This window comes from Mixophyes fleayi, chromosome 2 (assembly GCF_038048845.1).
Source record: "Mixophyes fleayi isolate aMixFle1 chromosome 2, aMixFle1.hap1, whole genome shotgun sequence".
NCBI lineage: Eukaryota > Metazoa > Chordata > Amphibia > Anura > Limnodynastidae > Mixophyes > Mixophyes fleayi.
In genome coordinates this window covers 83,480,728-83,495,390 of record NC_134403.1, presented here as the reverse complement: position 1 = coordinate 83,495,390, position 14,663 = coordinate 83,480,728, and the positions used below count along the sequence as shown (strand labels likewise).

The window sequence follows — 14,663 nt, the reverse complement described above, 5'->3', positions numbered from 1 at the left end:
TATAACGGATACTTTTTATAACTGTCAGATATAAAATGTGACACCATAAGAATTAAGAGAGCAGGTATACTGTCTGTGCTGTGAAGTTGTGAAGTTTAAGTCTGATTTAAAGATTTTTCTCATATCAGAATTAACATATTAAACAAATTCATTTTAATTATTTTTCTGCAATAATTCTATCATTTGTTTTTTTTTTAATTCCCGTTTCATGTCTCCTGCATGTTTGGAGAGTGATTGGAGTTGAAAAGCAAAGTGGAACTGTTTTAGGTTTGTTTATACAGTGTGAATATACAGCGTGAATATATAACATGGATTTTGAAGATATATCTAACAGGAAATTGGCACTCTGTATACATTACCAAAGATCATTGTACTCTATATGATATATGAATATTGACATTGTATGTTTGTTCAAAATTTAATTCTTCTCACCTGTCCTGAAGGGGAAGCATATTTCCGTCAAAGGGCGCTCCATTCCCAGCCATCTGCTGTTGCTTCTTCCAGATATCAATTCTTTTAAGTGCCTGATCTTGAACAGTGCTCAGTGAGTTTAATGATTCCTCAACCAACATTACCCATTGCTGTAATGAAAAACAGATTTGAATACTTAATAGTTGAACATTGGTGCTGGGCAATGCTTCAAATAATAGCCGTAAAATGGTGTGGTTTGTAAATGTGCTGGGGCGCCAAATGTTGTTTACCTCTAAGCTCCCATTATCAAAATCAAGTCCCCGGCTTTGAATAAAACATAGGTCACATAAAACATAAGCAATTCTATGTCTTAGGAGAAAACAGTAGAGGATATTTATAAAAACTGGTAGACAGCAAAAAGAAATGGCGCATAGCCACCAATCAGATGTTTGCTAACATTTTTCTAGTACAGGTTTGAACATAAAACCAAACATTTAACTGGTTGTTGCACCACAAGCTCTTTTGTTATGCAGCAATTTGCGAAAATTACCAATATTATGAGTGTCTGTTTATGACTTATCACGTTTTCTTCCTGTTAATTATCATTTTCTATTGAATTGATTTAATTTTTATTAAAATTGTTAAGCTGGGTTAGCAAGTCCAATAGAATCCTGTACTTGCGAATTGTCTATAGTTAAGTGATCGCAATTGCAATAATTTTACTTACAGGTTCACCTGGCCTTTGCACAATTTGTGATAGGAAGGAGAGGAGGAGAACAAAGCATGCCAGGGAGGATCCAAAAAGCCCTTTTCCTCCAATGATCTCCCCATAGGATAGAACGTCTAACGCCATCTTCAAATGGCATTGGTTATTAGGGTCAATGTCTGAATTTTGGAGCTTCATAAATATGTCATTTTTTCAATCCCCATAAACATCTATGGGGGCTGTATCTGCGATCAAAGAGGCTTGGACCGCAGCACATATCAAGATTATTGCTGCAATCCTCTAATAATAAATATAAACTTTTTTTCCCATTTGATAATCCTCTGAAAACTGCAGTTTTCAGGGGACTTACTGGGATAGAAACCTAAGGTAGGCCACTTTGTGCTGGACACTGAAATGGTTGTTGGCTCAAACTCTTCATTGGTGAGCCACAAGTCTGTGCATGCTGACGTAGGAAAAAGGGTAAACGTGATCTTTCACAAACAGTCCTATATTGTATTGTAATATGACAAATTAAAATTAGAGAACTCCACTATAACTGCACTCACTGTATTGCCTTTCTTAGCAGATCCACTAGATCTTTGAAAACGTTTATTATGCCATGCATAGGAAGATGAGAAGAAAGCAAGGCATTATGGGAAAGATGAGTGAGTAATATACAGCCATACGAGGAGGAAGTAACTAGAGGATACCCAGCTATATTGGGAGGACAGGAAGTAATATGGGGAGGCAAACTATTTGTACAGCAATGACAATTTGCATGTATTTGAGCTGGATCTAGCAGAGTCCCTGCAAAGAAGTGGGCAAATTTCAAACCTGGTTTTCTGTAGAACATAATGGAAGAATTCATTTTTACCACACATACTGTGCGTGTATTGACAGGCATCACTTTCAAGTCAGTACCTGCTTGAAATTCAGCCTAGAAATATTAATGTAGATATCTATCTCCTCATTCTCACATGTTATATTACCTTTTGAAGACTTGATAAATCTTGTACTTGGAATGTTAGATTCTCCAGCGCAATATTCAGGTTTTGCTTCACCAGCGACATCTGTTCCAATTTGTGTTGCAATTTCATACTGCGGAAATTAAACAGCATCTCCTCCTGTCGACATTGAAAGACCGCACTCAAGCGAGTATTCTAGAGAACAACAAAGAAGACGCTGTTTCAAACACACTCACAGGACCTTACTTTTAACTGTGCTTTAGTGACATTATGCTGCCAGTGATAATGTACGGGTTTAGGAGAACTGTGTTCGAAGAAAAAGTGCCTACTAGTATGCCCAACCACCATTTCTGATATTCATTAGCAAACATACCGGAATAAATAGTGGTAATTATTCTTGACTGCGCTTTCTGTTAAGGTAGTCTACATACTTACATATATTTGTTATACTGGGTTCCCATCTTCAGGGGCCTTTAACGTATTTACTTATATTTGAATGAATGTATTTGATAACTCACTGCATGTGCAGACCCTCCTGAAACTTTTAACAAATACATTGGATGCCAACCGTCTGCAGTGGGTATCATTGTATACAAGAACAACTCTCTGTTTTATCCATTGCTTTATACAAAACAATACAAAACTGTAGTAATTCAAACACTGTTTATGCCATTGTTTGTTTACAGCCTCACGTGGCATCAATCTAAATATAACTCTGTTTTCATGTCTGGTCTGAACAAGTTACACAATCTCTGTATTCTATATTTTGGCAACAGATCTGTGCAGTCTGATGAAAGGTGAGAAAACCTCAAATTCTGGTTTATAAATGTGAAACAAAAACCTCACTAATGATAAGAGAAACGTGTTTAAAGACTGTGGCATACTAGTGTTCTAAAACTGGCTTTCTGAAGGTATTAAACACAGTGGGAGTAAGACATTATACTAAATGGGAAACTTGGTCTCCTTGTCCCACAGAAGTGCTTCATGTGTCTTAGTTCTGATTTCTGTATATGTAATGTATGGCGCTGCGGACCCTCTGTGGCGCCTTATAAGTCAAAGATAATATTAAATAATAATTAGTCAAAAAATATATTGGTAACTGTTATGCTGGCTTCTGTAAGCCCCCCCCCATCCACAACATTCATACTAGTCTAAAATAAATTAAAGGAGAAAGAGTTGGAGCTCAAAAATAATCACCTATGTATATATGTATCCGGGCTGAAGACTTTATTTAGAGAATGTAAGCGAAATATTAAAAACAAGTGAAAAGAGTAGAAAAGTGGTGAATTAAAACAATGGACCCTTCAGTCACAGACGCACTGAGTACAACCCCTAGGTACTACAGATCTCAATGAATAGTCAGATGTATTGCAGAAAGAAAAGATCTGAGGTCCTAATTATATCATACGTGGCAATTACCTCTACTCAAATACTGTGAACAGTAAGCTACTGGTGAGTATAAATTGCTAGAACCAAACTTGGACTATGTGGTATAAATGCTTTGAAATGGCCACAATTAATATATACCTAACGCTGCATTTGCAATAGTCAATATCGGCATGGAAATTCAGAAGATATTTGCATGTCTTATCATTTTAAAGCCACATTTAGCATAGATTGTCTCACTCAAACAGATATTCTGCATGTCTCCCATGTAGTAGTAATTGTTCAAATAAAAGTAATGAGGTAACTGAAAGACATTATTTTAGTGCACATAATGATATCTATTGTGCTTAGAGATGACTGATATCTAAGGTGCACTCTCTTTGAAAATAGTCACTGGATGATTAAACTAGAAAGACACATCAGTATAAATGAAGAGGGATAAAGTTCCACTGGATGTTAGTTAGCGATCTATATGTTCAGCTGTTTATTAACTCTGCATTATGAGATATATGATTGGATCTCATTTGTGCAGGTCTCATACTCTCCAAAGGAATACTTTTATATGCGCTTAATAAACTACAATTATTATTGGAATCTTAAAGATATTTGCCAAAAAATGAATAAGCTATTGGCATCGATATATGGAGTAAGTTATTATAATCTTAATGAGAGAGGATTGCATATACGGCCAATGCCGATATGCACGGCAAGATCCCCGTGTCGGCTGTTACTTCCGGGTCTATGACGTCAGAGATGACGCCAAACGTCCTGACGTATGTTTCGCCGTCCGCTTTTTTCAAGGGATAACCCGATCAGCCGTCTAGGATTCCCTTTTACCTTTTATGTAAGTATAAGACAATCATCTGAAGCGCCGAATGATTGAAATGAGTGTCCACCAATGGGCATCGATTCATTGAAGACGGAGTAAAGAGAAAGAAATAATATGTAATATCCCAATTGGAGATAAATTTCATACAAGTATGAGAGAAATCGCTGACAATTATGTAGACAGAGTTTGCAATACAAGTACTGCAGATTTTCATTGGTGTAACTGTAAACAATAAATCATTTGAGAGAACATTGTCTAAATCTTAATCAGAAATCGCTATATATGAGGAATGGACGAATTGCTAGAGCCCATAGATCTCATTAAGGGGATGTCATTCTATCTGTTAAGCGTATTGGCATCAGAAAGAGGAAAAGATAATAAAATAGAATATGATAAATAATAACAATGGTACTATTAGGTTCTATATTGACAAGAATAAGGAGAATTACAAGGAATAAGGGTGGTCAGAGAGTTTATAAAAAGCTCACCAAGCTACAGCTTTCAGTTAGACCAGATGGTGAGAGGGAATTTAACAGAAAAATCCATTTGCTTTCTCCTTCCAATACTTGTTTTTCCAGATTTCCTCCTCTAATGCCCAAATGAATATTATCAATCCCATAACAATTAGGATTGCTATATGTTTAGCCAGAAAATGTCTGGCCACTGATGTGAGTTGTTTCTGACATTCCTTGTCACGGTATGTATTTCGTATCGAGCCCATATGTTCAAGGAAGCGTTGTTTGAGCCCACATGTATCAGGTTGCATGGGCACTCAGGAATATATATCACTCCTTTTGTTTACAATTGATATAGCTATTGATTTTGTGGGTTTTCCCAAAACGATCTACAAATTCAGATTTTCTTAACATGTTATTGCAAATTTTGCAATTACCACATTTATATGATCCCGTTATCCATTCCCTATTTTTGGTGGGAACCAAATGGCTCCTGACTAATCTGTCCTTCTGATTCGTACTTTGTCGCCAGCTGAATTTAACTTTGTCTTCTAGGACCTTTGAAAGATTTGTGTCAAAGTAGAATGGACCAATGTTTTTGAATGATCATCTGAATCTGTTTTCACTCATTGCAGAAATCTCCTATGAATCGAATTTTGTTGGTTTTATCTTTCTTTTGGATGCAAAGATTAGATCATTCCGATCTTTATGATAGACTTCTCTCATAGCTTTTTATATGGATCTAAAACTATAGCCCCTCTCTATCAGCCTCTCACTTTGCAGTGCTGGAGATATTATCAGGCATGTAGAAATACTGTGGGCTCTCCGATCTTTCTGCCTCCGCTAGTCAGTGAATCATTACGCAGTGCGACCATACTGAATTCATTGCATTGTGCTACTACACCTGGTTGATGATCTGTGACAAAAGGTCCGTTATGGAAACTTATATACGACTATTGAACAAGTCCAATAGAGCTGCAGTATATTGGGTGTAATATAGTATAACATCAACTAAAGTCCCTGTTTTGAAGAGTTTACCATTTAAATGGGTGATGGGAAACAAACAGAAACATAGGCAAGTCAACAAATGCTGAAGTGTAAAACAGATGTTAAAGTAAAACTCCGCTCAAAAATGACTGTGCCTGATTGGGGCCTATTTATTATAAGAGCCCAGACTACGGCAATAACCTTTTAAAACTCAGTTATCCTCATAATTTGACAAAAATACGAATCACCACAATACTAGTTAAATAGGCTTCACCTATCAAATGGGACATCTTTCAATGATTACTGGCAGGCAAAATACCCCCTGCTGTTGCACATATAGCACCCCACACATTTTAAATGAGTGTGGTTATGTTTAATAGACCTTATTTGGGATATGTTTTTTTTTTTTTTTTAAAATATTCTTCCAAAGGACATATACACTATATGGACAAAAGTATTTGGACGCTTCACCATTATACCAACAAGGACTGTAATGACAATGTATTCAAATACATATAATATTTAGTTGGTCCCCTTTTGCAGCGATAACAGCTTCCACTCTTCTTGGAAGGCTTTCCACAAGATGTTGGAATGTTTCTGCAGTAATTTGTGCCCATTCATTCTGTAGAGCATTTATGAGGTCAGGCACTGATGTTGGATGAGAATGCCTGGCTCACAATCTCTGTTCCAGTTCATCACAAAGGTGTTCAATGGGGTTGAGGTCAGGGCTCTGTGTGGGCCAGTCAAATTCTTCCACCCTGAACTCCTCAAACCATGTCTTTGGCCTTCCCCAAACTGTTGCCACAAAGTTGGAAGCATAGCATTGTCCAAAATTACTTGGTGTGCTGAAGCATTAAAACTGCCCTTCACTGGAGATAAGGGGCCTACCACAAACCCTAAAAAACAGCCCCATACCATTATCCCTCCTCCACCAAACTTCACAGTTGGCATAATGCAGTCAGGCAGGTAACGTTCTCCTGGCATCCACCAAACCCAGACTCGCCCATCTGACTGCCAAACAGAGGAGCGTGATTCCTCACTCCAGAGAACACGTTTCCACTGTTCCACAGTCCAGTGTGCTTTACTCCATCCGACGCTTGGCAGCAGAGCCGGATTTAGACCTCATGGGGCCCTAGGCAAGATACTGGTTTGGGGCCCCCTCCCTGAAAAAATTCATAGCACTATAGTTATTTATCATAACATATACCCCTATTCAGGGGCTGGCTGGCAGATTTTAGCCCTGGGGGGCAAGCAAATAGCAGTGGCCCATAAGCAGCAGCCTATTTTTAAAGGGTGGTCTCACCGCCAGCCCTGGGAGGGCCCTCTGGGGACCGCTGGGCCCTAGGCAATTGCCTAGGTTGCATAGTGGTAAATCCGGCCCTGCTTGGCAGTGGTCTTGGTGATTTAAGACTTGCATGCAGTTGCTCGGGCATGGAAACCCATTCCATTAAGCTCCCGATTCACAATTTTTGTGCTTACATCAATGCCAGTGGAAGTTCGGATCTCTTCAGCTGTGGAATCAGCAGAGCGTTGATGATTTTTACGCTCAATGCGCCTTAGCAGTCATTGATCCCACTCTCTGTGATTTTACGTGGTCTTCCACTTCATGGCTGAGTTGCTTTTGTTCCTAAACGCTTCCATTGTCTAATAATATCACTTACAGTTGACCGTGGAATATCCATCAGGGATGAAATTTCATGAACTGTCTTATGGCATCCTATCACAGTACCTCGCTTGAAGTCACTGAGCTCTTCAGAACGACCCATTTTGTATCACAAATGTTTGCAAATGGAGACTGCATGGTTATGTGCAAAATTTTATACACCTCTGGCAACGAGTCTGATTGAAACAGCTCAATTTAATAATTAACAGGTGTGACCAAATACTTTTGTCCATATAGTGTACATGTACTGGACAGCATAAAAAAACACACAATGCCTAACAATGATGACTACACAGCAAATGATTGTCATTCTCCTAGACAGCAAATTAATTCACTTTTATACATATATGCTGCTAATACAGTCTCAATTGCCAGCCATATAGTAAACATATGCCCCACATCGCCAGCCACATTTTGCACAGGTACCCTGCATTGCCAATCCCCATGTCGCAAAAAGTTAGCTCCATTGCCAGCTACATGTTCCACAGAAGTCACCAAAAACTTTGCACATATACAGTACCTCAACTGCTAGCTATATGTTACACAGATAACCCACAAATGCCAGTATTATCCCTTTACATGTCCCTTTTTATGGTGCTCACTAGATGTTTGGGGGGTATTTGGGTCTATCAGCAAGCATTCATAGATCCGGAATGACCCTAGAGTGACATAGAGGTACTGGGAAAAAGTCCTTTGGTTTGTTTAGTGCTTTTAGGTCTAGACAGAGTGTTGCATGGTAAAGTGACAGCAGAAGTAACAGCAAGCGTATGATATATAATAAAATAAGGCTTGAAAGATGATAAAAAAATTAACAATGAACTGATCACACATTATAATCACCAAGCAATTTATAAAATACATAATGAATATGGAATACAAGTAATTAAAAAAACATACATAAACAAGTGATAATGATGGGTAGGTGTGCACAAGTTATGTTATGAAAACAAATATTCAAAAGATAAACTAAACAATAAAAAAAGGACAATCAAGGATTGCTAACTTTTCCAAAACGTTTCAAATAGATGATCCGAAAAAGTGAGCTCAGCCAGAATATAATTAACCTTTAGAAAGCCGCAAAAACTGTATTAAGACAAATAAAAAATTGCAATGTACATGTATATAAAAGTCAAAGGTTAATGCTGTTAAAACAATACAAAGTAATTAGGAAATAATTATTAGACCAACAGAAAAGAAGAAGGGCTAATCATTTTAAGCAACAGTGATCGGTTAAAGAATGAACCAACACAAGATTTTTTAAAATAATTAGAAGCTCTGTTACAGGAAAGATAAAGCACAGCATATTTTAAGTCGATATTGTTTCAAATTTGGATATAACACAGTGCTTATATTGTTTACATATGAGGGGCACAAATCAAATTATTAACATTATTGAAGAAACAGGATGACTCTAGTCCTACTGAAGAACATTTTCCATTGGCCATTTGTTTCTGAGGCATTGGGGAACAAGCTGACAGCCCCCATTCCTAGCTGCTATGGCTGTTTTTTTTGTAAATTTGTTGGACGGATTAACAAACAGCATAATAAATTGATTAGGCCCATTTGTGCATCCACAAGAGGTTTACTAGCAGCCACATGGAAAGACAGGGTTCCCAGGAGAACCAATTTAGTTAACAGGGTGTGATAGATCTGCCTGAATTAAAAACAATTCAGCTCATACACTTAGGTGGTCAAAACTGTATTTCTATGATCTTTATGATCTACGATCCTTAAAAGCTAAAACTGATAAATGCATATGCTAATTAGACTAAGATTAGGAGGAAAAAGTAAGAAGATTCCACTAAAACGATCTTTAAAGGGGTAGAAAATCCCTGACTGCATTGATACCAGGGGACTGGACAGCAGCAGAGGTTGTCCCATGGTAGAACGTGAGATGATGAGGTCCTATCGGTGTTCAGTCTTCTAGCTGCATTGTGATAAATGTTGTTATGTGGCTACAGGTTTCCTAGCACTATTCAGCCCTGATCTTCTATTAGTTAGCTTTGAGCTCTTATTGTAACATCTCTCACTGACACCTGGCAAAGCCTATTCCTGGTACTGGTAAATTCCGGGGGATCCCACAATTTATGTCCTCCGATTTTGCCAGTACCAGCCTAGGCTGGCAGAACTAGGGAAAGTTAAGCTTTTTGGGGGGGCGGGTGGAACTAATGCTTTCTTAAAATGTTGTTTTTTTTTAAAATACAAGAATGTCCTTGCTGATGATCAGGGGGAAAGCAGCGGCAACTGGTGTATCTGCGGTTACTTCTCCCTCAGCATAGTATGTAAGGAGCAATGTCTACCCACCCACCACCTCCGCTGTTTCACCTCTCTAAGCACAGAGAGGAACAAGTCTGAGAACAGACAAAGATATAAGTAGTGTTCCTACTGCGTGTTTGAGCTGGACTTATGTCTAACTCTACAGGACGCCCTATGTGTGTCCACAAACAGACACACATATATACTAACCATTATTGTATAAAAGTGTTGTATCTCCCACTAGATTGTTTTTTAATTTACTAGTTTCTTTATTTACACATTCACTTGGTAAGCTATATATATATACATATATATATATATATATATATATATATATATATTAGGGATGTGCACCGGCCACTTTTGGTGTCTCGTGTTTTGGATTCGGATTTGCTTGAGGTTTTGGGTTCGGATTTGTTTCGCAAAACACCTGACGAAAGGTTTTGGTTTGGATTTAAGGTTTTGGATTCGGATTTATTTTGAAAAAAATATAAAAAGTGTTAAAAACAAGTTTTTTGGTTTATTTTCACTCCTACGCTATTATTAACCTCAGTAACATTCAATAACAATCATTTCCACTAATTCCCAGTCTATTCTGAACACCTCACAATATTGTTTTTAGTCCAAAACGTTTCACCGAGGTAGCTTTCTGGACTGCATAGTGCAGTGGTCCCGGTACACAATTTGGTACCGGGGCCACAATACCTCCGCCTTCAAATGGTCTGAATTCCACTGCACAGCTGCCTGCTCCTACATCCTCTGCAGCATATACAGGGTGTAGTTCGAGCGTGTCAATACCTCTTGTTTTTGACGATGACAGGTCATTTTCATTCATTTATGATCTGACCAGGCATGACGATGGGCTTTTTCATCCCATGGATATCAGCTGTTTCCCCCCCTGGTGCCTCATTTACAATAACCACATCACCATCCTCATCATCAAGTTCCTCCACAGCGCCAGCTACATCAATAGTCTCCTCCCGGTGTACAACATTGACATCTTGATTATCCAAATCTGGATCTACACTGTGGGTGATCCTATCAACATATGCAGAGGGTGTGCTGCAAATGCTGGATGGAGTCACCTCTTCCCGTACAGCGATGGGAAGGTCAGGCTTCACAATCACCAACACCCTTGGACTCACCTTGGGGATTTGTGATGTCATCTGTTTAGAAGGCAGAGTTCTTTGCTGTTTTGTTGTTGTTGCTTACAGCATAACTCTCTTCAATTTTTTGTAGGGGGGAGGAGGAGGGCTTAGATCCTTGGGTGAAGCTGGACCACTAGTCATGAACACGGGCCAGGGCCTAAGCCGTTCCTTGCCACTACGTGTCGTAAATGGCATATTGCCAACTTTACGTTTCTCCTCAGATGATTTTAAGTTTCTCTTTTTGCTACTTTTTGAGAACTTGGGCTTTTTGGATTTTACATGCCCTGTACTAGGAGATTGGGCATCGGGCTTGCCAGACGACGTTGATGGCATTTCATCGTCTATGTCATGACTAGTGGCAGCAGCTTCAGCATTAGGAGGAAGTGGGTCTTGATCTTTCCCTACTTTATCCTCCAAATGTTTGTTTTCCATTATATGTAGCACAAAAGAGCGTACCCCTAAGCCACCCACACTCGGCAAAGCCTTTAAAAATTATATGCGGCACAGGAGAGTACCACTGGACTTATACTGCTGAATCAGTGAACTTTGTAATATAGCAGTACCACTGGACTTATACTGCTGAATCAGTGAACTTTGTAATATAGCAGTACTACTGGAATTATACTGCTGAATCAGTGAACTTTGTAATATAGCAGTACCAATGGACCTATACTGCAGAATCAGTGAACTTTGTAATATTGCAGTACCACTGGACTTATACTGCTGAATCAGTGAACTTTGTAATATAGCAGTACCACTGGACTTATACACTGCTGAATCAGTGAACTTTGTAATATTGCAGTACCACTGGACTTATACTGCAGAATCAGTGAACATTGTAATATAGCAGTACCACTGGACTTATACTGCTGAATCAGTGAACTTTGTAATATTGCAGTACCACTGGACTTATACTGCTGAATCAGTGAACTTTGTAATATAGCAGTACCACTGGACTTATACTGCTGAATCAGTGAACTTTGTAATATAGCAGTACCAATGGACTTATACCGCAGGATTGTTTTTGGATATTTTTTTTTAATTTCTTTTTTTTATAATTATTTTTATTTTTTTACAACTTTTTTTTAATTTTTTTAGAACTTGGGAATAATGGGGAAATACCAATGCCCTTAGAAGGACAGAGCACAGGACACAGCACCACTGGACTGAACAGGACACAGCACAGGACCCAGCAGCACCACTGAACTCAGAAGGACAGAGCACAGGACCCAGCAGCACCACTGAACTCAGAAGGACAGAGCACAGGACCCAGCAGCACCACTGAACTCAGAAGGACAGAGCACAGGACCCAGCAGCACCACTGGACTGAGCAGAACACAGCACAGCACAGCACAGTACAGCACAGCACAGCACAGCACGAGATATAGCAGGACAGAGGACCACCTAACACAACCTCCCTCTACCCTGATCAATGCCCGAGTGAAGATGGCGGCGGCTAGCGGGGAATTTATAGAATACGAGTATCGCGAGATCCGACAGCGGGATTATGACTCAGAGCCTCGGTTTCAGTTTTGCAATTGGCGGGAATACCCGGATCTGTCTCGGATCCGGCTCGGATCGGCAACGTTCGGGTGGGCTCGGATTTCAGATATCCGAGCCCGCTCATCTCTAATATATATATGGAAAAGTTATGTTATACTTGACTAGATGCAGATATTCTGGATATTATTAAATGTCTCCATAGAGCCCTGTGAAACTGAACAATTCATCCCATAGAACACCCATTTTTCAGCTGTTATGTCACATGTCTTCTGCTCCCGAGGTGGTTGGTCTGTTATCTAGCTGCAATTCCAACTATGCTCCTCACTTAGCTGCCTAACTTATCTATCTATCTATCTCCAGTGCCCTCAGCTTCTCTACCCTGCCATTTTATCCAGACATCAAATAAACTAAGGGGCTGGTCAGAGGCAACAGCGTTTACTTATCCAAGGATATTGAACAGCTGTCACAGCTGAAGTGCAGGAAGATGCCAGAAGTCATGTGTACCTTGAGTTTTCCCGTAAGTAAATTCTTACTTTTCTGCAACTTTCTTATCTCAAATCTGTCAAATCTACAATTATGTAAATGATAGTTTTGGAAATGCAGGAAAAGAGTGATTTAATCATACCTTCTTCACAACAGCGTCCATTTCTCCTTTACAAACAGTCTTGAATAAATGGATTATTCTTATTGGTTCCTGCTGAGACAGCCTCTAAATTCAGAGATAAATATGTTAGAAGGAAAGAATGAGTTCAACTACAAAATCCGCATAGGACCAATCACTGTTATTAAGATTAGTAGATAGTGCATGTTGTGTATTATATCCCATGTACTTTTTAAATACATTTTTATGGCTATTGAACACACTAACAAAATCAACATTGCTTTGCTAACAAATTAAATGTATTATACTTATTTCAAATTAACATTTATTTTACAGTTATTAATACAAATACAATTTTGCACACACAACAGTGATTCTGTGCTAGGGCTGTTTGAGATCCCTTCTCTTTTCCCATTTGCCTATAATACCTGTCCACATGTAAATGTTGTGCAACTGCTGTAAATTAAAGACTTAGCAGATCGGTGCTTGGCTTGTAGTCAGTGCATGTGTGGAGAAACAAAGGTATATAAGGGGAGACAATAGCTGGAGACAGAGTATAAGGGATGGGAGAGAGAGAGATCTGCAACTCTATGAGAGGACCCTGGTATAATGAACTCCGGTAAAATGAACTCCAAAGGGGGCAATTCAATAGATAGAACAGTGGCAGGTACAATAGCAATTCTTACGTCCCGGCCCCCATCTCTGCGCTCAACAGAGCAAAGCTAAAGTGGGGGTGGAGGAAAATTATTTTAGGTTCATTTAGTTAAACCTGACAGCAAGGGAGTGTCTGATTTCTTTCTTGTCCCGTGGATGGCGCTAAATATATAAATCAGTTTCATCCTCGGTTTGAGCTTGATTACAATCTACAGACTTGTAGGCGTATACAATCCACTTTGTCCATATTCTAATAAAAGCAAGAGCTGCTTTTTCCAGAAGACATTCCTCCATATTCATTATTTATTAAACTTTGAAAGCGAGGCTGGAAGTGCAACACCTTCTATTAGTGAGCAGGATCTCTTCACTTCTTCAGATGCTCTCCTCCAGCTTTTGGGAAAGTTAGTCATTGTGGGCTGCCCTGGGTAAGCTGTATGCAGATTCAAACAGAGACTCTCATAATGCCCTTTATCCATTTTTTTTAATAGATGGTTTAGATGAACCTTATTCAACATGTAGAATATGGATTGCTGAGGTTTGAGATGCCAAAGTTTCCATTCATTATTGTTGGTTCTTAATGGATCTCAATAGATCTTGAGGATGGTGACAGGAATCATCCTCTCACTATCATATCTGAAAGCCTGAATCCTCAATATGGGAGAAAGGGAATGGGATGATAATAAAGTATATTTTTTATTTAGTTTAATTGAAAAACTGGAAAGAAAGAGAGATAGTAACTAATTTACAGCTAAAACTGTATTTTTATAGCGAAAGCCTTTTACTGGCACGCCTGTTAACTTGCTTTTAGTTTACTTAAAGTCTGTTGCTAAGAGGCTGCTCATTTGCAGAGCTGTGAAATGAGAATACAGTGATTAAGAAAAGCCCTATGAAACTGCACCTGTGGGCCGATCTCAGTGAAGAAAACCTCTATTAACTACGATGTTGCTATCACAATACAGTAAATATATATTTGTAAAGACTGCATTTGTAGCATGTACATTATATGCTTGTTTTACATTAAAACAACAAGATCAGCTTCAAAGTAATGTAAGATAATATGTTGTAAAACAATGTAAAAAGGAGAGGGTCATACGTGGAC

General features: G+C 38.8%; 1 protein-coding gene across 9 annotated transcripts in view; it reads right to left on the bottom strand.

Annotated features, from left to right (window-relative positions):
- The window catches only part of STAT6 (signal transducer and activator of transcription 6), a 331,337-nt gene that overhangs the window by 65,150 nt on the left and 251,524 nt on the right, over positions 1–14,663 (bottom strand). For all 9 annotated transcript variants that reach the window (XM_075199421.1, XM_075199416.1, XM_075199413.1 and 6 more), the window contains 3 exons: positions 12,935–13,018; positions 2,107–2,277; positions 433–581 (listed from right to left, as the gene is read on the bottom strand). In XM_075199421.1, the coding sequence (XP_075055522.1) occupies positions 433–581; positions 2,107–2,277; positions 12,935–13,018 (404 nt within the window). The remainder of the gene's footprint in view (positions 1–432; positions 582–2,106; positions 2,278–12,934; positions 13,019–14,663) is intronic.